This window comes from Ambystoma mexicanum, chromosome 5p (genome assembly GCF_040938575.1).
Source record: "Ambystoma mexicanum isolate Mex_15411 chromosome 5p, UKY_AmexF1_1, whole genome shotgun sequence".
Taxonomy (NCBI): domain Eukaryota; kingdom Metazoa; phylum Chordata; class Amphibia; order Caudata; family Ambystomatidae; genus Ambystoma; species Ambystoma mexicanum.
This window is the reverse complement of record NC_090930.1, coordinates 207,087,481-207,111,987: the sequence shown is the minus strand read 5'-3', so window position 1 is coordinate 207,111,987 and position 24,507 is coordinate 207,087,481. Positions and strand designations below refer to the sequence as shown.

At 45.2% G+C, this 24,507-nt stretch overlaps 1 protein-coding gene across 3 annotated transcripts in view; it reads right to left on the bottom strand.

Annotated features, from left to right (window-relative positions):
* Positions 1–24,507, bottom strand: part of LOC138480861 (synaptotagmin-like protein 2) — a 749,121-nt gene that overhangs the window by 49,836 nt on the left and 674,778 nt on the right. For all 3 annotated transcript variants that reach the window (XM_069612635.1, XM_069612634.1, XM_069612636.1), the window contains exons 12-13: positions 11,113–11,215; positions 9,532–9,693 (exon numbers count right to left, since the gene is read on the bottom strand). In XM_069612635.1, coding sequence (XP_069468736.1) covers positions 9,532–9,693; positions 11,113–11,215 — 265 coding nt within the window. The remainder of the gene's footprint in view (positions 1–9,531; positions 9,694–11,112; positions 11,216–24,507) is intronic.

The following is a 24,507-nucleotide window of genomic DNA, read 5'->3' as shown; positions in this document are numbered from 1 at the left end:
GTCTGCATCAGGGCACCATCTTCTGCTGGTGGGCTGCCTCTATTTTGCTCTTTGAGCCACAATTGAATCCCAGACATCATTCACACAACTAATCATATCTGTTTCTGGCAACTGTAGCGCTCATGCTTTGAGGCAGGAAGAAGCCCTGGGCATATATAGTGTACTTATCAGACAAGTACAGTGGATGTGGTTCTGCAGACAGCTTTGAGGTCATCACCCACTGTATGCCAGATTCCAATAGCAGGGGGTCAACATTCAGTAGCATTAACTAGGGGCTACGGATGCCTTGGTTAAGAAGGAGGTTCAGCACTGGACGAGAGAGTGAGGGACAGCCACACGGCTCACAAACATTCTAATTAAAACCCTTGAACCATCCCTGAGACACAGAGTGATTCTTGTGCCATCTGTGACACTTGATGTTATGGTTTCATTCATCATAAATGGTCCATATGTCTGTATCGTATGTTCTTAGCAACTAATATATAATGTACCCAGCTAGCCATATGATCCTTTGCTTGCAACAAATACATGTGTGCAACATAACACTGTATAAAATGATTTTGTTTCATTAAAGGAATCAAATGCGTATGGTGATGAACACGTTAAGATGGACAAACGAAAAGGAAGTGTATACTTATGGACAAACAGTTGCACCGGCATCTTCTTTTTTACCGACGTGATTATATCAGCTGTACATTGTAATTTCCCAAAGCTCAACTGAGTAATGTACCATCTAGCTAACAAATTCCACACAACAGCTAAAAAGGTGTCGTTCTCCCCTCTTGAGTACATAAAAGTTAAAAAAAGCTGTTATATTAACTTTTGCCTGCTCATCTAACAGAAATGTTGTCTGACACATCTTAGCAAAAGCTTTTTTAAAGCATGCTTTCATTGCATGGATCCATATGTCGTAAATAATTCAACCATCTTGAGGTATAAACTGTTTCTGATGATAATATCTCCCTCAAAATGCTCTGATTTAATGTAGCATCATTGTTCGACCCTGCAGAAATCCAACATAAAACTTGGACTGGCTGCAATTGTAAGACTCTTGTGTCATTTGTGCTTTATTATATGTTTAGTTTCAACAATGCTTGGGGTACGCTGTCTGAGCGTAATTCCCAACCATGTAGTCTTTAACATGGGCACCTAATGTAATGCATTTGATATATTCAGACAATAAGTAGGATTCACGAGTAATTGCAGAAAATAACGTTGGGTTGCGATGTCCAGACCTTATCATATTATTGTACTTCCGGGTACATTGTGTAAACCAAGTCACTGACTGTATCCCCAACTTTCTGGGAAGTGTTCCACATGTCTCAGATATAGTCAATATAATTGAAATAGCAATACCATAATCATCGTCATTAGGCTTTTATTCAACTGTCCTTTACCAAAATACTTCCAACTAAAGAACTAACATAAAATACATATATTGCAAACAAGAATTAGCAGTCATAAAGTATCTTAAAATATGACATACTGAGCCCAACGGCCTACAGTGCAAACACTGCTAATAGTGCAAATTGTGCAAACCTGTAAACATTAAAGGCCTGATTCACAGAAGCGTTTTATAATGTACAAACTCTGTGTTATGACAAGAAATTCAAAGCTTCACAATACATGTTTTGCGGATGTTGTAGTAGCACTGTTCACTGTTTAATCCCCTATCCCTGAAGGTTTGCTGGCCTGAATTCTTTGGGGTGGTTCTGATAAGTGCAACATGCTACAAAGTTTCAGCAGGTGGTTTATAAGATTAAAAATCCAATGTAAAACCTAGAAGAAATGCACGCGTAATACAAAGGCTTGTCTGCATCTAAACATGTACATCCAAGCCCCAAACCAAAACATGCTAACCGAGCTCATGGTGCTCAATATGTAAAGATGCAACCATTCTGCTTGTTGCAAAACTCTGCAATCATTCGGGATGCAATGCCACACAACACCTGTTTTACTGGTGTTATAAAATCATGGTTCTATATGTATGCCCGCTATCCGCAAGCATTATTGGCTGGGATCTTTTAAGCCAAGCTTGGTGGATATAACTGCCTAAGCATCATATAATATCAAAATCATGTGTCTGCCTTACCAATACTAGGGCTTGATCTACATGATCTACATTATGAGCGTTACAGATCCATTTAAAAAACTTTGAACAAATAGTCTGATACCCCTCACAAAAAATCAAGAAGTGACATATTGTTTCGTTTGTTAAGCCACACACTGGACCCAAGTCACTTCTGTCCAGTGACCAAGCACTAGCCTGGCTCGCTATATGCAACCTCTTTAGCCACATTTTCAAATACAAACAGCGTGTCAATGGGGGATGGACTACGTCTAGATATTTTTCGTATCCTAAGGAGTGTTTACCAGTTAAGCAAATCTCGTCCGTGCATAAGATGTAACAGGTTATCAATTCGTTTAATTTATGGGAATTTGTGGGCCCTTTTCTTAGCTGCTTCTACCCTTTCTTTTGTAATCCTGTATGGGTCCTCCATAGTTCACGTAGGTTTAGATCATTCAAACACTTTTTGACATGTGCGAACCATGGGAGCAATTATTCACCCTCCAAGGGTTAAACATGCTCAACTGCATTATGATAATTCACTAGCCCCGGGACTGTCCATGCTCTCAGCAAGTATAGTACTGGGCGGAAGCTCACATCTCCATCCATAGGGCTGAAGCCTAACTCTAAATAAAGTGAAGGACCAGGACATGGGGAGCATTCCCAGCAAATGCTTAAGAAAGCTCTTTCCATCAGGCCAAAGTTATTGGAATTTGCATGTCCCCACATTTCTGCTCCTTAAAGGGCAGCTGACTTTGCCTGTGTGAGCTACATGTTAACAGCAGGGGATATGGCACCCCTTCCATGCGTATTAAAAAACCTCCATATAGCCCCACCATGTTTTTCAAGTGCTGAACAAGACTTGAGCACCTGGTTTTCCACTGGCCAGTGTCATTACATCTAACACCCAAATGGTTGTAATAGGGGACTTGATCCAATACTAGGCCATTGACCCTCAGTGTGAACTTTTTTGTTTTGGGACTTTTGGGCGAAAGACCAGAGTTTTTTCCCCTGCATTGATCTCAAATTGGAGTTCTGCACATCCATTCATACATGTATACATGGTAGCGTCCAAACCTTTTTCACATGTTGCTAAAAGCACCACGTCATCGCCAAAACAGCAACACAGGGAATGATTCAGGCACCAGCTTTGGCTGATCCAAGCAATTCACCCTCAAATCTCTGATCACTTCATCTATACAGATAAGGAACAAAGGAGGGGCTAGGACACAACCTTGCTTCACCCCTCTGGTCATGGCGAAGGAATCAGTAAGTTCTTTCCCTAATCCCCAGGGAACAGGGCTTTGTTGTCTGAGTAAAGTTGTACCATGATTTTCTATTAGTTGCCTTGAACTCCCCACTGGGCCAATACTAACTGTAACTGGTTACGTGGACCCCCATCGAAAGTGGTTCTGAGGTCGACGAACACAATATAAGTTTCATCTTCTTCAGAGCTGTGTACTACTGTACAATGAAAGATAGGCAGAATCCCTGATCACAGTACTCATCTTGGGCTGGAAACCCACCTGCAGGTGACCAATTATTCCTTGTTCCGCCATCAATGTTTGAAGATGTTCATGCACTGCCCTGGCAAATATTTTCCAAGGCTTTCTAGCAGGGGTAGGGGCCTGTAGAAATAGCAATAGTTGAAAGAGCTACAAGAACTACAGCTCATCCTATGAAGCTTATAGTTGCTGCTCAATATGGCAGCGGCTCGTATAATTAGGTGAAAGGTTTCGGAAGTCTGCATTGGCCTTTTAACAGAAACAAGCTTCTTACTTCTCTGAAAAGATGCTGAACACTGATACTGGGCCAGTGAGCTGAACAGCTTTTGGGGCCGATGGTGTAAGCAGCTTTTTCCTTCTGTTAGATATTAATCTAATAAGGGGAGTTGACAGCTTATGCTCAGAGAAGTACAAAAAGGCTGACTTCGGAAGGCAGGGCAGGAGATTAGCTGTGACGGAGTTGGCAGACAAAGATAGGGGGGAGACGGAAGGCTGGAAGGACCATCAAGAGGGAGAAGCATTGGGGCCATTATCGTCTGTGATGAAGGGAGGGGGCCAAGTACCTCAATTTTTCTTGCCTGCCTTTTTAAATCACTAAATTGGTTTTTTGGCTTTCTTGAGGCATTTGGGTCCCCCAAAGACCCACCGGCTATTAACTTATGAGCAGAACTATTATTTTGGACTGAGCTGTACAAGGAATATTTTTACATTTCCAGCAAGGCAAAACTGCTCAACCCTATGAACAGATCTTATTCTTAACTGGCTGATGCTGGCCCCATGGTTTATCTCAATTGACATTGACTCTTTTTGAAGCATTTATCTCTATTTTACCGGTCCTATGTGATTTTATCAAAATAATTCATCAATCGAGAATTCATTGTTTTTTTGTTTTACTGATCGATTTTGCCGCAGTTATATGCATGGGCAACCCCCCCCCCCTACCCCCCCACACCCACTGTGAGACTTGGTGAGGCAGGAAGTTGTTTTTAAGGTGACTATGATCTATCTGAGAAGGTTGACTTGTCTTGGTCTTGAGTAGATGTAGAGGCAATGACAAAGTTTGCTGCTTATTCCTTAATAACATTTTGCATTTTAAGTGTGTTGCGTATAGTGATCAGAATGGTAGCAATGGTTCTTTATTACTTATTTCGCATAGTTAAAAGATTCACATTATACATGCATGTGTAAGAAGCATTAATTGAGTGTTAATTACTGAGACATTTGTCAAACACATTTTGAATACGAGCATGATGTGTGGGGCATCTATTTAAATGTGTATTGATATGTTATATGTGGTGCATGTCTTTAACACACACACAAAGGGTTACTGGGAGGAATGAACAGTTGACTATCAATGCAAAATAATGTGACATTAGTAAGCCTCTCCAGAGCTGATGAATGAGAATAGTCACCCACTCCAGGGGGTTGTTGCTTACTCTCTTGGCTGATGAACAGTGACAGGTATATGCTTTTACCTACCTCTATTCCTATCAAAGCCCCTGATGGGGGGCTCTTGGACACTCCCCTTGGGGTGGAGGGATAGCTCCGGCGGTAGGGGTGATACGAATAATGTGAATTATACAACAATGCTTGTGGCTTTCAAACCTCTAACAGGGATTTAAATAATTTTCATTTCACTAGTTCCAGGTTTAAGCTCGATAAAACTACAGCGTGCGTGTCCACAAGTCTTAGCCTCAAACACATTATTAGATGGAAAAAGTGCCCCTCCCACAAACGTGGACGCAAAGTGTTGACCCTTATTAACCTGGTTCATATGTGTCACAAGCTTGTTTATTTGTAGAGACCATGTTTTAGTACTTGTGTACATTACACCAAATTAGTGAAACTACTATCCAGTTAATGCTAGACCATATAAAAGGATTTAACATTTACAATACATTTTACCGACTATGATGATAAACAAGGGTTTTGGATTTTTAAATATGACCATAATGTCATCTGCATAGGATGAAAAAGGGATGGACTATTATAAACCTGTGGTACATCAGAAGTGATTGATAAAAGATGCAAGTTCAAACTATTCAAATAAATATTAAGTCCAAGAGGAGCTATCACACAGCTTTGGCAGACCCCCATGGAGATTTCAAATGTGTTAATACTTTGGACATTCGAAGTACCATTATATAATTGATATTATCTACATAGAAGATTCTGTACTCATGTCAATTAAGACATTTCATAAGAGTGTATGGTTGACCTTAAAAAAGGTAGTGGAGAGTTCCATAAAGGGTAAATCTAGAATCTATCCTCTGAGCAAAACATGTGTTCAGTGAGAATCGACATATTTAAACATTGCTCTATAGTATGTAGCACAGGTAAACCTAGCTGGCGATCAGAAAGGATACTATTTTCTGTCACCAAGTTAGATAATTTAAAATGAAAAAATGTACCCAATAGTTTTAGTGAGATATCACTAAGGGGTTCTGGTCAGTATCATCTAGGGCCGGAATGGTCTGCTTTCGACACCAACATTTTGAATGAGTTAAGAAAGACCCAAAGGAAACTAGGAGGGTATGTAACCCTCTCATCAACTGACAAGCTCATTACTAGAGTTCTTTAACCAAAACCGTTTAAACATGTATAAAGATATTGATATAAACTGCCAAAATACTTTGCACACCCATTTGGCATTTACCTATAACAAAACAATACCGAGCTTGGAGATCTCCAAAGCCATAGCCCGAGGTGATTTAGAATCTTTCATTAAGGCAAGTTAAAGGTGAGGCCAAATGCCTTGTTGTTACGCATACATAGGAACATATTATTCTGACCTTATTTTACTTTCTTTTGTCATGCACTGATATTAATATTTTTATTTATTGATGTCTGTGAATATACAGTATGTAATTTGGTTTCTTTTTAAGAGTAATTTACTCTGATCAAATAAACCTCTGAACATTGCAATGTTGAAGTTACGACCTTGAGAAAGAACTATAAAGTGCGAAACATATATTGGTTGTGGTCTCCTGCACCAATTAATAAAACAACTGAATAAGTGCCATAACCTTGAAGTGGACTAAATAATATTCGTATACTCTACCAAGGTACCAGCACATGCGTCTAACTCCTTTTACTGGGGGCAGATATCATGTCGTCAGGCAGTTGTCTAGCAAGGCATTATTGCAGTACCATCCCTAATAGTGAAGCAGCTCTCTTGACTTCTCAGCAAGGCTCTTCTATTCCAGAACAACCAAAAGGGACAATAAAATCTACCCTGACCTATATTTTAATATCTTTCTGAGAGGCATTAGTATGTTTTTGTTGCCACCCCTAGTGACAGCATGACGGTTGCAGGATTAACCCTTGATCCGAACAAAAATGATAAGCTTTACGAACATAAATCATAGCAACAAAACCAAGCAGCACACATCTACATGCTGCACACATAGAAAAATATGGAACAAGGAAACTATTAACACCGATCATTTGAGACATATGGCCCTCATTACAAATTTGCTAGTCCGGGAACACGGGTGCCGGTAAACTCACCGGTACCCTTGTTTACGGACCGGCAAACTATGAGTTTGCCTGCCGGGGCCGCTGCGCCCGATATTTCTGACCCTGCAGGGTGCAGCGGGCACAGTAGGCAGACTGTTCTCTGAAGCGCCGGTACCATTAGCAATGGTGCCGGCGCTTCTGAGTCCCCACTCCCATAGAGTCCTATGGTATGGGACTCTATGAGAATGGGGACTAACATTTTAGCAGCACCTTACTTCCCAGGCCACCGGACTTGTAATATCCCGGTGGCAATGGTAAATCGGTGGTAAAATGTTACGAGTCTGGTGGTAACCAGCCAGAAGCACCGGTAGGGTTACTGCCGGACTTGTAATGAGGCCCACAATCTGTTACTGATCTGTTTCTGTGCACTGCTGGCTTTCATTGCTGCTGCGCATGGTGTCACCATGCACTCAAGCGTGCACTATTCATGTGCACAATCACAAAACACCTCATGTCTTCAAAACACAACACACAAGCAAACAGTCGTCCACCAGAAGAGGGCTAAGTCATTTCAGGAAGATTGAGGGATAGTTTCTTTTAACTTAAATCTTTTTATTAACGAAAAAAGGATCATACAGTAAATTCAACAACACAATAAATGCAAATCGTGACGAACGAAACAAAGGCTGTAAAGTCCAGAAGCAATGGACTAAGATCACTAGAATGGGGTCCCAATTATCTTGCCCAAATGTTTCACAGAAATAGGGTTAGACCCCCCCCCACCCTCCCGAGGGCACAAACAGTTTCTAAAAAAAAAAGGCAACAGGTAGATCATTTAATGCGCACAAGGGGAAGGAAAACACAAAGACATCCTGGCAGAAGCAAAACTCATATGCGTTCGACCTGGATCCCAGTACCCCCCACAATATCTCGCCACTTTTCCCCCTTATCTTCCCTTACCCCACCAAGCTGGTACTCGATAGAGGACAGGCTCAGCTGACAACAGAAGCCTGTTCAGATGTATTGATCATACAGTTCCCAAAGCTGCTGCCGCACTCTCTCCATTCCACGACGGTTCACATAGGCTTACCCCTCATGCTCACACAAGCTCGAAACAAGCCCCTACCACATACTCCCACGTGGGCCGATCCAGGGACTCCCATTTAATGAGAATGTTATTTCTAGCAGCGAACAGCACTGTATGCAAACGTCTAATGACTTTATTGTCATCATGCCAATCCTCCGCCAGCCTGAGGGATAGTCTGACCCTCTTTCCGGTCACATGAGGGCCAGTGTGTAGAAATGTGATATTGTGATCATAATCTGCAAAGTGCTAGCTCAAATTCAATACACCTTGGAGACTGGATGGAACACTGTTGCATCGGATGTTGTGGTTAGTATGCATGGTGATGTGAATGGTTTATGTGCAACATGGTCTTATGTGTACACGGTGAGCTCATGTTTGTCTGGAGTGGGTAAAGCAATGGAAGGTCAGGGTTGTACATCTCTTTATCTGTGCTCTGACAAAGGTCAAACCCTCACTCAGATAGTAAAGGCTCTCGGGCAGTGATTCTCAAGCCTATAGCTGGGGACCTGGACAGTGTGCCCGCTGAAGTGTGTGAATGGGTCTCCTGGTAGTGCCAGATCAGCCAACTGTAAGTCTAGCCAGATTTATCATGTTGAAAAAGTAGGTGGTGGGTGGACAATGCTGTTGTGCAAAGGTTACTGACATCAAATAGACTCATAGCAATGAAAGGTTTGAGAAACACTGCTCAACTTTATTCTGAGAATTCCGCAAAGAAAACAGAAAATAGGTAAAGCCCCATCTCATTGCTTATGATATAACGGTGAACCTCAAAATGTCCTAATATCATTATGGTTCTCGTCTGCCATGTGAAATTCTATGTATGGCTTGTATGTCTAAATGTACATTGCAGAAGTTACCATCCAAATTTAGGCCAGCAGTCTTTTTCCTTTAGTGCCATAGCTATGGCTATCGTTATAATAATAATGTATGCTAAATGAACATCTGAGTCAATGGCCCTCATTACGACCCAGGCGGTAAGTTACCGCCTGGGTCGTACCCTTACCACCATGGCGTAAACTATGTTTACGCCATGGTGGTTGGCGGATTTACCGCCCCATTCCAAGGTGAGTGGGGCGGTAAATCCCCATTTCCCATTTTACCCTTCCCCATTCCCATTTTTGCCCCATAGGGCATAATGGGAATGGGGAAAGGCGCTAATTACGCCACCGTAAATTACGGTGGCGTAATTAGCACCAAGGTCCCTTTGCGGCATGGGTTTTAACGCCTGCAAAAAGCAGGCGTTAAAATCACCGTCCCGCAAAGGGACCTTGGAATCAGGCGTTAAGGGTTGGCGCCGTTTACGGCGCCGTAAACCCCTTAACGCCTGGGTCCTAATGAGGGCCAATGTCCTCATTAGTAAATCTGTCCACTGAACAGACAGCATATCAGAATGTTAATGGAGCAGCACATACCCGTGGCTTCAGTGTGTACCAATTGAGTTTTCTGTTGCTCCAGTCCCAGCTTGCCAAGTCAATTTCCATTTCTCCTAGAAAGCTGTTGCGCCCAAGTGGGTCATTGTGCCACACAGAGAGGTTTAACTTTTGGATCAGCAAAACCATTTTCTCTATTTTGTACTGTAGCGGAAGAAAATACAGTGGAAGACAACAAAAAAGCATATTAGTTAGGGACTTAAATATTCCCCTCTGCATTATGTTGACTATGAGTTTTTTCTTTCCATTTAAGTTCTAACTCTAATTTTTACAAAGCAGGGAGATCGTTTTTTCATATACATTTCATCAGTTATGGACAGTTGTTAGCATGGGAAGAAGGTTGAGGTAGCCCTCAAAGTTACTGCTGTGTCTGGACATTTAGAGAAGTTTCTCCCACGTGACCAAAGGTCAGTAAGTGCACAGGAAAGAGAAGATGGACTAACTGGAAAAGTGAGAATGGACTAAACTTAACTCGTTTCTGAGATGGGAGAAAGCATCTTCCCAGAACTAGAGATCCTCTAGGCCACACTAGTTCACAGAGATAAGATGTTCATTCGTCAGTTAAATATCCATAATAGAGTGTGTTTTGGGGCAGAGGTTAAGTAGCTGCATGAGGTTTAGACTGGGACATGCTGCAGTGTAATAAAATTGTCTTTGTTCCTTGGTATGCTTTAAAATTCTATTGTGTGTGCTCCTTTTCTTCCACAGCGTGACCATAAAAAAGGACAGGGGTAAACGTTAGACTCGCCAACCATAAAAAGTAACTTGCCACCTCAGTTCTACACATACACACAGCACACCATTTCTTACTCGCCAAGAGTCAAGGATCACTAGCTAATGGCTAGCGGCGGGTGCAAAGTTTGCATGCGATAAAGGTGACCAAACTACTTGGAAAGCATCACACTTAAATTTAGCAAAGCAGAAAAGGGAACCTGGAGAAAGCTTCGGTTTTAGGTTGAGAATACGTCAAGTGAAATGCATAAATTACATTATATTTGTTCCCACAATTCTCTGTAATCTGACACTGTCTTTAAACAAGGGTTTTGTAAAATACCACCCCCCAGGGCTAGAAAAGGGCATACGCGCTTACAGTACCAAGCAAACAGTTACAATGTTTTGCTTAGTGAAATAACATCCAAGCTCTACTGAAATAGAGGACAAGCAACTTCTGGTAGGTCTTTCATTAACAATAAAGTTTATCAGACAAGTACAGCTTGTTCCAGACATGAGTAGGGCATCCGGCACACGTGACCCTAATCTGCTCTGAAGTGTGGAGCAATGCATACATTATGGGATTTCATAGAACATGCTCCACCTAAAATGAGAGCTTAGCCTGGGCTACTTTTTCCAAAGAACGGTTTAGAAGCATATTGGTATATTTCAATAGTGCAAGGTCCCTCTATTTATTCTGTACTTTTCCTTTAACAATAGAATTGAGCAAAAGCTAACACAATGTTCAGTTCATGGAAAAAGAATGATTATTATCTCATAATGTGATTCTCTTATGCAGGCATGCATTGCCCTTCCTGGCTAATTAAATGCCACAAGATATGCAGTTTTTACCCTCAGAACTTCATTGTAAATAGGGTTTATCGTCCTCCTCTTCACAGACGTCTTTCTCTTGCCCATTCTCGCTTTATCTGGGAGAAGATATGTTTTGACGTACCTGAAAAAACAAATTCCGACTTATAAGAAGAGTTTTTGTCTCTGACGTGCATCATTTAGTAGCTGTGACCCCTAAAATCCTTAACGGAGTGTACGCTCAGAAAGACCATGCAACTGATGGCCTGAACCCCAAGACTGTCAAGCAACAGACCACAGTGCTGGACAGTCATGGCTAATATATTAAATTATATAATATCAAATTATAAGAATTATTCAAGAGTTCAAGAAAAAAACTCACAAACCCTCTACTGTACAGTTCATTGTAAAACATACTAAGACACCTTCTCCCATGTAAATTGTTAATTTATGAGAAGTACATTTGAACTGCTTAACAATGTTTCTTTCCCAGCTTCCTTGCACAAATAAGGCATTACCAGAATCTTTCATGAAGATCATTCTTTAATGCATTTTATGAATGACAGACATAACTTACCCCTACGTATAATAGTGACTTATAATTAGGTATGCTAGTAGACAAAGAGCCACGCCATAGAGATGACAAACTCACGCTGGTTGGAAGAGTGGAGAACACTTGAGTAATATTCACTGCGTGCCACTACCAGCATAAGCCTATGTTTATAAATAAATATAATTAATTGAAAAAACACTAAAGGGGAAGTTCTCTCAGGAATTATATTGGCCCAATGGACCGGGCATTTATTTTTTGGCGTATATCGATCGACCCGATGCAAAATTCCAGTGCATTTTACCTTTGTTTTTCTCACATTTACAAATGCGAAAGTGACTTGTAGGAAACCGCCATCTTGTGCTAATCTTATTCGTTGTTCTGTTGCCCTAAGTTCAAATGCCCTCACAGCAGCAAATCAGATCGCCCGTCCCCTCAAGCTGACATCATCAGATCCTTACGCCCCTTGTCACAATGCCAGTGCGTGTCTCGTTTGAATGTCCTCTGTGCGCAATGTATTGACATGTCTCCATGGAAATGTCAAGACGCATCTTTCCTTGATAAGTATCAAAAAAACATTTCTGATCAGACAGCATTGGAGTTTCTGCTGGCTTAGTGTGCATCTATTTAATTACGAGCTTCCACAACTTCTATTTACTGTGTTCATCAACCTGCTAAGTATGATGTACTGAGAACAGGTACTTCCACTACTTAAAATGAATAAACTGTGTAAGCACTTTATATATAAAACTTTAAAATATAATATAATGTACAACTGTCTTTACTAAACCACTTAAACATTTTACATTTACGTTACTTCATTTTTATATTCGTCAATGTGTAATTTCAAATTTTAGGCCTAGTCCTCTTGTCTTTGGACTATCGGTTTTTGAAAAATGTCTGTTTCTTTTCTTAATTTTATTTCACATTTATTTCACATTTCATTTTAAACTAAAACCTCATTGCTTTACTTCAGCCAAAATACAAATGTTTTACTTTTTCACTGACAGTTGCTTTTGTACTCAAGAATTATGGCAACAATTAAGTCCCACGTATATGAGCTGGAGCATACAGAAGAGGAAATGCTTGCGAGAGAAAGAAGGTTAAAAGATGACAATCTGCTGTATTGTATTGATGATCAATCACAGGATCCTGATCCTATTTGCAGGTCCAACACAGTGTAAGTGAATGTGCAACTCAACGTGTTCTAGCGTCTATCAACAATTGTCCGCCTAGGACCTGTTGTCTCCCTACTCCCCTTAAAGGTCCACGTCCCTGCTTTGAACATTTCTCTGTCTCCTTTGATGAGTTTCCGGGCCTTTCACGCTCACCTCATGCACATCCATCTCCTCTCCAGTATCAATGGAAGATGCCACCTGTGACCGCTCATTCACAAGGGGGGGGGCTCAGTGGATAAGAGTGCACAAGGTGCAGAATACCATGTCCAAGTCAAAGGAGTCTTGCCTCTAGGGCCCGTGGTCCACATGGCCACTGCAGAACCAGTGTTGCCATAGTCCCCTTTGAAGACCCCATCCCTGCAATGAACATACCTCTGTGTCTTTTGCAAAGGTGCCAGACTATTCTGCTCACCTAATCCACATCCATCCACCCTCCAGTATCAATGGCAGTTGCCACTTGTGACCATGCACTTGGAAAGGGGCTCAGTGGATGAGAACGCACAAGGTGCCGAATACCATGTACAGGTTAAAGGAGTCTTGCCTCTAGGGACCATTGTCCAAATGGCCACCGCAGACCCGGTGTCTCCATACTCCCCTTTGAAGACCCCATCCCTTTAATGAACATATCTCTGTGTCCTTTGACGAGGTGCCGGGCCTATTCCTCTCGCCTCATCCACATCCATCCCCCCTCCAGTATCAATGGCAGTTGCCACTTTTGACCGTGCGCTCACAAGGGGGCTAGGTGGATGAGAACGCCAAGGTGCCGAATACCATGTACAAGTTAAATGAGTCTTGCCTCGAGGGACTATTGTCCACATGGCCACCACAGACCCCCTGTCTCCATACTCCCCTTTGAAGACCCGGTCCCTGCAATCAACATATGTCTCTGTCCTTTGACGAGGTTCCGGGCCTATTGCGCTTGCCTCATCCACATCCATCCCCTTTCAAGTATCAATGGCAGTTGTCATCTGTGACCGAGCGCTCGCTAGGCGTCTGGGTGGATGGGAAGGCACTATGTGCTGAATACCATGTATAACTCAAAGGGGTCTGGCCTCTAGGGGCCATTTGCCACATGGCCACCCCAGACACAATGGGCCTCAATGCGAGTATGGAGGTAGCCATGCCGCTTTTAGTGGCATAGCTACCCCCATAGTGGGTACCAGGTCCGTCACCTGCAAAAGGGGATTTACCAGGCCATTCCGACCTTGGAGGGCCCGGTAAATCCCTTTCACGGGACCCGGACCCGGTACATCACCATTCCCATTTGAGCCCCCATAGGGCTCAATGGGAATGGGAGGATGCTAACAACGGGCCCGTTAATGACGGGCCCGTTGTTAGCATCCTAGTCTGCTCGCTGTTCCGGCTAAGGACGCCTGGTCTGACCAGGCGTTCCAGAGCAGGACCCGCTGCAGACCTCGTAATAGCGCAGCCTGGAATGAACGGTGCCGGTCCCTTACCGGCACCGTAAATTCCGCGGCTGCCAGGATCCTAATGAGGCCCAATGTCTCCTGGCTCACCTTTGAAGACCTCTTCCATGCAATCAACATATATATATATAACTATTCACGAAACGCTGTGCTCTTCCACTCGCTTCATCCTTATACGCCCACACCCTTATCAAAGACATTACTCACATGAGAACATGCATTCGCAATAGTTGGTTGTGGATACCCAGAAGCTCACCGCCATCAATCTTTAAACATACCCAAATATGGCTATGCAACGATAGCACATCATGCCGAAAAAAGAACAACTAAATTTAGGGGCAGTCCGTTACCACGACAAATTGACATACACACCCACTTTTCTAAGCGTTCATAAACTCACTTCAAACTTATAAGAAAACATCTCTGCTGCCTATTATGGATATCATCATTGCAGCGTTTTTATACTCGTTGCTGAACGTTGAATTTTTCCTATTACAGGTAATAGAACTCTTGGTTATTTTGGTGTCCTTGTTTGATATGATATGATATGGCATTTATAACATGCCTATACACAAGTGTTTCAAGGCGCAACAAGGCAGGAGAGGGGAGACAGAGGGATGACAAAAAACAACAATCTTACTAGGCCTAGTGACATTGAGATCGCGCAAGTGCAGGGCAGCAAGGGGGGAGGGCGGATGGACAAGCGCAGGACAAGAAATCAACACAAGTAGTGCAGCCAGCAGGTGGCAAGTACGAGAGTTAAAAAACAGTCAACAGGTGTCTAATAATTGCAGGGAAGAGGACTGGTGTTACAGATACAGACCACAAGTGCAGGGGGTGCCAGGAGGCAGTGCAGGTGTGCAGCTGGACAGGCAGGGAACTGGGTCCGAATTCAGATGATAGCCAGGTAACCAGTGCAATTATCAGACAGAAGATCAGCATGGAAGAGGAAGAGAGAAGGCAGAAGCAAAGAGGAAGGTCTTGGGGTGCTTCCAGAACCAGAGATGGTTCTGCTCAAGTTTCAGAGAGGCAGGGAGGATGTTCCAGAGGGAGACAGCAGCTGGAGAAAGAGATCTCCCCCAACTAGTTGCTTGGAGAAGCGACTCGCCCTCAAAGAGTTGGAGGAGAGAAGAGCTCGAGTAGGAAGATATTTCTGAAGAGAGAGTTCAAAAGTATTGCAGTCCCAAGCCCCAGAAGGCCTTGTGGACAGTGCAGAAGGTCTTAAACTTGATCCTTGCCGCCACTGGGAGCCAATGCAGAGATTTAAGAGCTAGAGAGATACAATCCCTGGACTTGAGGCCAAGGACAAATCTTGCAGTCCTGTTCTGGATATGTTGTAGAGGACGGAGAGTAGAGGCAGGTACATTTAGAAAGAGGCTGTTGAAGTAGTACAGCCTAGAGAGAACTACAGCTCTGGAGACAGTGATCTTCTGGGGGAAAGTGAGTAAAGGAAGAATACCTCTGATGAGGTACAGCTGATTGTTTGATGTCTTAGAGACATCAGAGATATGAGGTAGAGACGGTTAGTGTGGAGTCGAAGATGAGCCTGAGGTTCTAAGCCTCACAGGTCAGAGCAGGAAGAGGGTTCAGAGTGGGCAGCCAGAGAGTGACAGGAAAGGAAGGAGCTGGTGAGCCGATGATGAGGATCTAGTCTTATTGGCATTAAGGCAGACGTCATTGGCGGCACACCACTCCTGGATTGCGGAAAAGACAATCTGGGATGAGAGAGGGAGAAGAGGCATCAGAGGGGAGCCTGAAAGCGAGCTGGGTGTCATCCGCATAGCACTGAAAGTTGGATCAGAGAGCGGCTATGCAGTGGGCGAGAGGTGCCAGTTATCGGTTCTTCAGCCAGGGAGAAAGATTAGACTCCTGGGGAACACCACAGGTAGAGAGAGAGAGATAGAGGAGAGGAAGGACCCTAGTTGGACCTGGGAGGGCTGGTCAGAGAGAAAGGAGGTCAGCCATGCCAGGGCCTGATCAGTGATACCCAAGTTATCACAGAGTCAGTTGAGCAGGATGGAATGATTGACAGTATCAAAAGCAGAGGAGAGGTCGAGTAGGATGAGGACAGAAGGGTGGTTAGGAACCAGGTTTGAGAGCAGGTCTTTACAGATGTTCAGGAGAGCAGTTTCCGTGCTTCTGGATGCTTCTGGATGCTCTGAAGCCAGAATGATGGTCATGGAGACAACCAACAGATTCAGTGTGAAGGTTAAGCTGGGAGTTTGCCCAGAAAAGTAGTAATGGAGATTGGGAGACAGGAGGGGTCCGCTGAGGGTTTCTTAAGAAGAGGGTGCACAAGAGAGTGCTTCAGTGGGGAAGGGAAGGTTCTAGTGGCGAAAGAGTGGTTACTGAAGTCGGCCAAGGCTGGAGCAAGGGTGTCAATGTGGTCCTTGATGGTTTTGGGTGAACAGGGAAGAACCTGTTTTGATGAGACTTTCATAGATTGGACTTATCTAGAAACCTTGTCAGGGGTGAACAATGGAAAGGAAGAGAAGGGAGGAGGAGAGGTGGCCACAGGAAGGCCCGAGGTAGAGGAAACAGTAGAGGAAGAAGAAGGAGAGGACGAGAGGGAGGACAGAATGGCCTGGGTTATCCAGATAAAATGTGAAGCCAGGGCCATGCAGAGGACCTGGGAGGGGACAGTAGGGGTAGAGACTGCAGCAGGTTTGGCCAGCTCCTTGCAAATTTAAAGAGTTCGGCCGAGTTGTTAGATGCTGCAGAGACGCGGGCTCGGATGTGAGCTCTCTTCTTGGTTTGGACAGAGAGTCAGTATTGCCTTTGGCAGGCCAGTTTGTCAGAGGGTACACAAGATGCCCGCCATTTCCTCTCAGTCACCCTACGCTTGTGTTTAAGGGTGACGAGGTCTGAGTATACCCAGAATTGCACTTGGCTTTGGGCTTTAACAAGATCCTCATGACAGGGGCAAGCACATCAAGAGTGTCAGAAATAGACGATTGGAGGTTGGAAAAGGCTGTGAGACAGCCAGAGGTGCAGTGGGGACAGAGAAAGTAGCAGCAAAAGCCTCAGCTGACACACGCTTCATGGGTCGAATGACCGAGAAGGTAGGTGCTGGAGTTGGCTCGGCCTGAGGGGTAAAGAGAGAGAGATGAGAGGAGAGGAGGAAGTGGTCTCTCCAGGAGAGAGGAGTGGTGAGAGGGATAGAGAGTCAGAGGTCTGAGGAGATCAGAACATCCAGGGTGTGCCCTGCAGAGTGAGTCGAGCCAGAGAGAAGAATAGAGAAAGAGAATCACAGAGGTTGCGAAAGAGTGCAGAGGAGGAACAGGGAGCATCCAGGTAGATGTTACGGTCTCTGAGGAGGAGGAGTTGAGTGGTCAAGGCCAGGAGGGAGGAGGAGAGGTCTGCCCACTCAGAGATGAAGGGGGTAACCTGACGAGGTGGCCAGTAGATAGTAGCCACAGTGAGAGAGTGGCCTGGAGAGAGAGAGCCTGCAGACAAGGCATTCAAAGGAGGAGTAGACCTGCATAGGAATGATAGAGGCAGGGATCCACTCTAGGAAGATCAAGGCTACACCCCCACCAGGATGGTTGGATCTGGGCGAAGAGAGAATCTTGCAGCCATCACAGAGGACAGTGTCAAAATTCGTGACAGATCTGGCCGTGAACCATGTCTTGGTAAGACTGAGAACATTACGGTCGAGTTCTTCCAGGAGACGGCAGATGCCAGAGGAGTGTTTGACAGCTGAGCGAGAGTTGAGATGGGAGAACGTTGCTACCCTTGAAAGACTTCTGTGGAAGAGGTACGTCCTGCGGAAGTGTAGAAGGAGCCCAAGGGTGGGCAGTGGAGGAAGGAGGAGAGGGCAAGATCGCCAAGGAGGAGGATGAAGGCACCAGAGAGGTGGCAGAGGAGGGAGGCAAAGGAGCTGGAGAGCAGAAAGAAGGAACAGCAGGAGACTTAAGGAGGTTTATGAGGCATGGGAAGCATCAAAAAGGAGAAGGTTGGCCTAAAGGGCTTGGACCAAGACGGTGCCATTTAGGTAAACATAAATTATGGTCTTAGGGGAGTGAAAAAGGGGCCAAGAGGGCCTCCCACCGGGTGCCACCATTAATGGGAGAGAAGAAAAAAGGGGAGAACACAGAAACCATATGTGGAGTCCATAGGTGTGGCGAAGGAATGACAAAGAGGATGTCAGTTACGGTCTGTCTGGAGGAAGCGCTGGTGTTGGTATCAGGATAGTCAATAGAGAAGCAGTTAGAGAAGATAGGAGAAACAGAGAGCACCATAGAGGATGCAGTGGGAGGATAGAGGGGAGAAAAGAGGGGGAGGGCGAGGTGAGGGAGGAAGAAGGTAAGGGGAAAGAGACTCTAGTGGAGGGCACAGGAGGAGGGGTGCAAGCAGACGAAACAAGAACAAAACAAGAACAACTTAATAACGAGCAGTAAAGTAGAATCAAGCAGACAAGTAGATGTGAAAACAAAACCAGTTAACCAGTGAAGACAAAACAAGTTAACTACATTGTTATAGTGTTAGCTTGTTGGCTTAGCTTTGTTTATCTGTGCATTCCAGCTTTTGATGGAATGTCAGGATGTCATCAGGTAACATCTTTGTATTCTGTGATGTCTGCTTGTTTACTTTCACTGGGGATTCTATGTTGGAGCAGTTGATGGTCAGCAAGACTTGTTGGTGCTGTGCCTGTTATGCTGGGGGTCTTTTGATGTTATATAATCTTAATAAAGCCATTGAAGATACAACACACGTCCTGGTATCATTGGCTCAACATAAATAACGAGCAGTCAAGTAGAATAAAGCAGACAAGTAGATGAGAAAACAAAACCAGTTAGAGTGAGAACGAGAGAACCTGAAAGAGAAAATAACACAACAGGGAACAACAGGCTGAGGAAGGGCTAGCAATGATCAATGAAACCTAAGGAGAAGAGTGAGAGACATGCAGAAGTAGGCAGTACAAGTATGCAGCAGTCAAAGATAGTGGACACAGAACAGTGCATTCAAGCAAAAAGGCGCCTAAAAGAAGAAGATCAGCAGATCACAGTGTATCAGCAGGGCTGGGATGGGGAAGTAGGGCAGAGGAAAGGGGAGGGGCCTGCAGGAGGAGTGGGGGATGCGCAGAGGACATAGAGGTGTGAGCGAACCAGAGATGCAAGTGGCACAAGGCACATGTGACCAAGGATTGCAAGGGTACTATGCAAGTGTAGCAAGGATGGAAGGGGTGAGGAAGACATGCGATCAGTGATTACTACGGAGCCGCACAGGAAGAGGACGTGCAGGCACGAGCTTAGCTAAGGAAGGAAGGAGCGCGGAGCACATGTGATCAGTCATTGCGAGGGAACCACGCTGGGCAGAGGAAGCAAAGGTGCAAGCGTAGCCAAGGAAGGAAGAGGCGCGGGGCACATGCGATCAAGGATTGCGAGGGACACGACGGCGCAGCGTAGCCAAGGATGGTAGTGGCACAGAGCACATGGAATCAGTGATTGCGAGGGAACCACGGGGGTGGAAGGCACGCAGGCATGGGCAAGCCAAGGATGGCAGGGGCATGGGGCACATGAGATCATGGTTGGTGAGGGACACGAAGGTGCAAACGTAGTCAAGGATGGAAGTTACGCAGAGCGCACGCGATCAGTGATTCAGAGGGAACCAGGCGGGTGGATGACACGCAGGTGCTGGTGAAACCATAGATGGAAGGGGCGTGGGGCCCACGCGGTCAAGGATTGTGAGGGATCCACGTGGGCAGAGGACACGCTGGGGCAAGCGTAGCAAGGAAAGGAGGGGCGTGGGGCACACGTGATCCATTTGTATTTGTATTTGTATTTATTTATTTATAAAGCGCAGCCAGGCCCGGGGGCATAAGGGGCGTAAATTAGATCTGGTTACAGTTACAATTAACACAGTCAACAATGGTTACATTACAGATACAGATAGGTACAAATATAGTATTGCAAGTGCGTACAAATATACATAAATTACAAGGTGTGTCAGCGGAAGTCAGGAGGTTAGGCTGTCATAGGGTCCAAATTATGAAGCCAGCACTTAGTGTTGTGTTTGAACAGGTTGAATGAGGATTCTGCTAGCAAGGATGCAGGGATAGTGTTCCATAATTTGGACGCTTGTACAGGGAAGCTAGCTCCACCCGAGTTATGAAGTTTGAATCTCGGTATGGTCATGGTGTTAGTTTGTGCTGCTCTGAGTGGTCTTAAGGAGGTGAGGGGTGTAAGTTGGTTCGTAAGGTATGCTGGCGCAAGGTTGGCCCTGGCTTTGTGTATAAGGGCCAGCGTTTTAAGGGATATTCTGTGTTTAGTTTACGTCTGGTCTCAGATATATGTGCCTTTTTGGGAATGTTGAGGGCAGCCCTGATGGCATTGTTTTGGACAACTTGCAATTTGTTGATATTTTTGTGACTAGTGCCCAAGTAGAGAGCGTTACAGTAGTCTATTTTGGATAGGACTAATGCTCGGGCAACAGTAATGCAAATGGGTGCGGAGATGAACGGTCTACATGCAGTGATCAGCTTGCAGGTGTATGCACCTGATGATGCTACTGCATTGGTTTGTTTGGAGAAGGATAAGGTGGCATTGATGTAGATACCAAGGGTTTTAGTGTTATTTGACACTGGGATAAGATTGCCATCAATGGTAAAGGCTTTGAATGAGAGGTTAAGATTTTTGAGTTTGGCATGAGTGCCCAGGATGATCAACTCGTTTTTCTCGTCATTGAGACACAGTCCATGGTGTGTCATCCATGCTTGTATTACAGAGTAGATTTCATTAAGGGTGGTGCTGTCAGTTTCGTAATCACCCATGATGAGAATGAGTATCTGGGTGTCATCAGCGTAATTGGTATACGTGACACCCAGATAATCAAGGATATCGAACAGGGATTTTGTGAATACATTTTAAAGTGTCGGGGACACGCAGGAGCCCTGCGGGACTCCACAGGGTACAGGTGAAGGTTCGGCAGAATCCATTGGAGAGAAGACCCTCATGGTTCTGTTCGCCAGGAAGGAACTGATCCAGGCCGTGGCTGCGTCTGAAAAGTGTGCTGCAGATTTCAAATGGTGACAGAGTGTTTTGTGATTGACCAGGTCGAAAGCAGCTGACAGGTCAAGCAGTAAGAGGAGTGCGAGTTTGCCATTGTCTTTCAGGATTTGGATCTGGGTAGTAAGGCCTATTAATGCAGTTTCCGTACCGTGTCTCGGTCGGAAGCCTGATTGCCTGAGTCCTAGGAGGTTGTTTGATTCTAAGTAGGTCTGTATTTGTAAATAGGCTGCTCTGTCTAATATTTTTAATAAGAACGGTACAGTAGTTATCGGCCTATAGTTAGATGGGTTGGTTGGGTCAAGAGTAGGTTTTTTGATAAGTGGAATGACCCAAGCGTCTTTAAGGTTGTCAGGTACTATTCCAGATTTGAAGGAGGCATTGATGAGGTTGGTAATGAATGGTGCCAGGTCATGAGCTGCCGCTTTGATGATCGGGGCAGGCCTCACCTTGGCAGTTTGAGGGTTTAAGTTTCCTGATGATGTTTTCTACTTCTCAGGTTGAGAGGGGTGAAAAGCTGAAAGGTTTGCAGGTTGATTTAAAGGTAGATGGTTTGTTCGGTAGTTGTTTATAGTCCGGGTCAGCTAGTAGTAAGGATTTTTGAAGCGTTGATTTTGGTTTGTAGGCGAGCTATTTTATCTAATAATGCCTTCTGAATATTGCTACACCATAGTGTGTCAGTAACACATTTGTCTATGGGGGCTACGGGGGATTCTAGTTCTTTCAGAATCTTAAAGAGTTCCTTTGTGTTGGAAACCGCTTGTGTAATCCTTTTATTATAGGTATCTTTTTTGGCAAGTAGTATGGCTTCTTTGTAGCTAGAGGAGGCTAGGGTTAGCTCAGTCTTATTAGATATTGTGGGGTGTTTCTTCCAATGAGCCTCAGCGGTTCTTTTAGTTTTGCGTAATTCTCTTAACTGTGGCGTGAACCAGGTGTTAAGGTGTCGCTGTGGTTTAGGTTTCCGCAATTTTAGAGGGGCAATGGTGTTCAGTGCTTTGAGTATAGCCTGGTTGTAGGTATCCACTAAGACTGTGGGGTCGGCGTCTGAATCAGTATTATTCAAGATAGGGAGTAGTATAGGTATGAGATTGTCCGGAGTAATATCTTTCTTGTTTCTCGTGCAGGTGGCAGGGGCGATGATGATTGCGAAGGATGCACAGGTGCAGCATAGCCAAGGATGGAAGTGGCACAGAGCACATACGATCACTGATCGCGAGGGAAACACACCGAAGTCAGGCATGCAGGCATGGGCAATCCAAGGATGGAAGGTGCACGGGACACAGGCGATCAGGGATTGCGAGGCACACTCCGGCGCAAACGTAGCCAAGGATGGAAGTGGTGCAGAGCACACACAATCTGTGATTGTGAGGGAACCACGCGGGCGGAGGACCCACAGGTGCTGGCAAAGCCAAGGATCGAAGCGGACCGTGGCACACGCAATCTAGGGTTGCAAGGGAACCACGCGGGCAGAGGCCGCAGAGGCGGGAAGAAGGAAGGAAGGAAGGGGCGAGGGAGTGCAACACAAGGAAGAAAGCGATGGAACCATGTGGGAGGGAATCAACAGCTGGGGGGCACACAAGGCGTAGGGGCAAGGGCAGAGGGGCAATTCTCAGGGAAGGGGTGATGCAAGTTAGGGGGAGTAGGGCATGGTCAGAAGGGCTGAGAAAGCAGAGCAGTCAAGCCACCCACAACTTCTTACGAATACAAAGCCTTTAGGCCCTTCTAAATCCTCATTTTCATCATCAATGGTGAAGACTGTTTCTTCCGCATTTACATACCATTCATCAATCATGTTTATGGTGTGAGACCTATAGCACTTCGCAAGGTGTCCCTTCCGTTTGCACTTGGTGCACTTCACTTCTTTAGATGGGTGGGAGATGTTGTTGGCAAGATGGCCCACATCTTTGCACCTGTAGCAACGCCTTTGAGAATGAATCTTAGATTATTTGGAAGCATTTGTAACCACCTTCGGTTTGGTGACAGGTTTTCTGTTGGATACAGCTGAAACAGTCTCAGCTGTGCCCTCCAACTGCTTGCACTGTTGAACTTTCTTCTCCAAGGCCTTCACGCATTTACTGCTATGTTCTACTTCCTTGGCACTGCTTAACACCGTTTCTAAGGAAGGATCGCCCTTTTCCCACAAACGTTCCCTAATTTGCCATCCCAACATTCCAGCATAAACTGATCCCTCAAACATTCATCAGTCTGTTCACCAATGCTGCAAGTTCTCACCAACCCTCTAAGGACTGTGATGAATGCTTCCACTGTATCCTCCTCCTTCTGTGACCTCTTTACATAGACCTCACCAGATGATGAGGTGGGCTAGAAATGTGTAAAATAGTCCCAGTTAAGTCTCCTGGGAAACTCACAGTACTTCCTGGGCTACTCACAGGCTCTTATGTCTCAGCCTCCTGTAGTTCTGAATTTCCTTGGTGGTGCTCTCAGAGGTCGAGTACAAAGGGAGAGAACAGCTCCTCTTCCTCCTGCGGGCTCCTATCGACAACTGTCCAACACCATCTTGAATGCCTTTGCCAAAAGGGCCCAGCTGTCATGATGCCTACCTCCAAGGAGCCAGGTCCGACCCAGCAACCCCAGAGGCAGGCATCATTCCCCCCAGGGAAGTTCCAGCGGGCCCAAGCTGGGGCCCTTTGGACACAGTCCTGGCGCCTTAGGCGCCAGGCTCATGTTGGACCCCAGTCCTGGCGCCTTAGGCGCCAGGCTCATAAAGCTGGACATGTGTTCAAGTGTTTTAGTGTGCACTTACCTGATGCAGACCATGCTGCTACATCCAGGCCCTCTTGAGGCCTGAATGGGACTACTTTACCTGTGGGACTACTTTCCACCCGGGTGTGGTCGGGGAAGGATACATACCTGATCGGTGGAAGGATACATACCTGGAACTCCTTCCAAAGCTATTTAAACCCCACCCGAACAGCCACACGTGCTTCGCGTTGTTCTGCACCTAGCAGCTGGACGCTCACCGTGTCTGCTCCTGCTTCTGGACTTCAGCCACGCCCGTCAGCATCCTGGGACACCTGCAAAGGGTAATAAGAAGAGAATTGGATAGGGAGAAGGCCTTACCTGCTAAACCTGCATCACAGAGACATTTCACCGACGATCCTGAAAAGGAAGACATCATTTTTAAAAAGCATTTCGCTCCGATCGCTGCAGCGCTGCATTTCACTCACCTTTCTTGGGCGCCTCCATCTTCAGCAGCGATCATCCGGATCCGCAGCCACTTCCCAGAGCCTAGAGAGAAAAAGACAAGAACACAA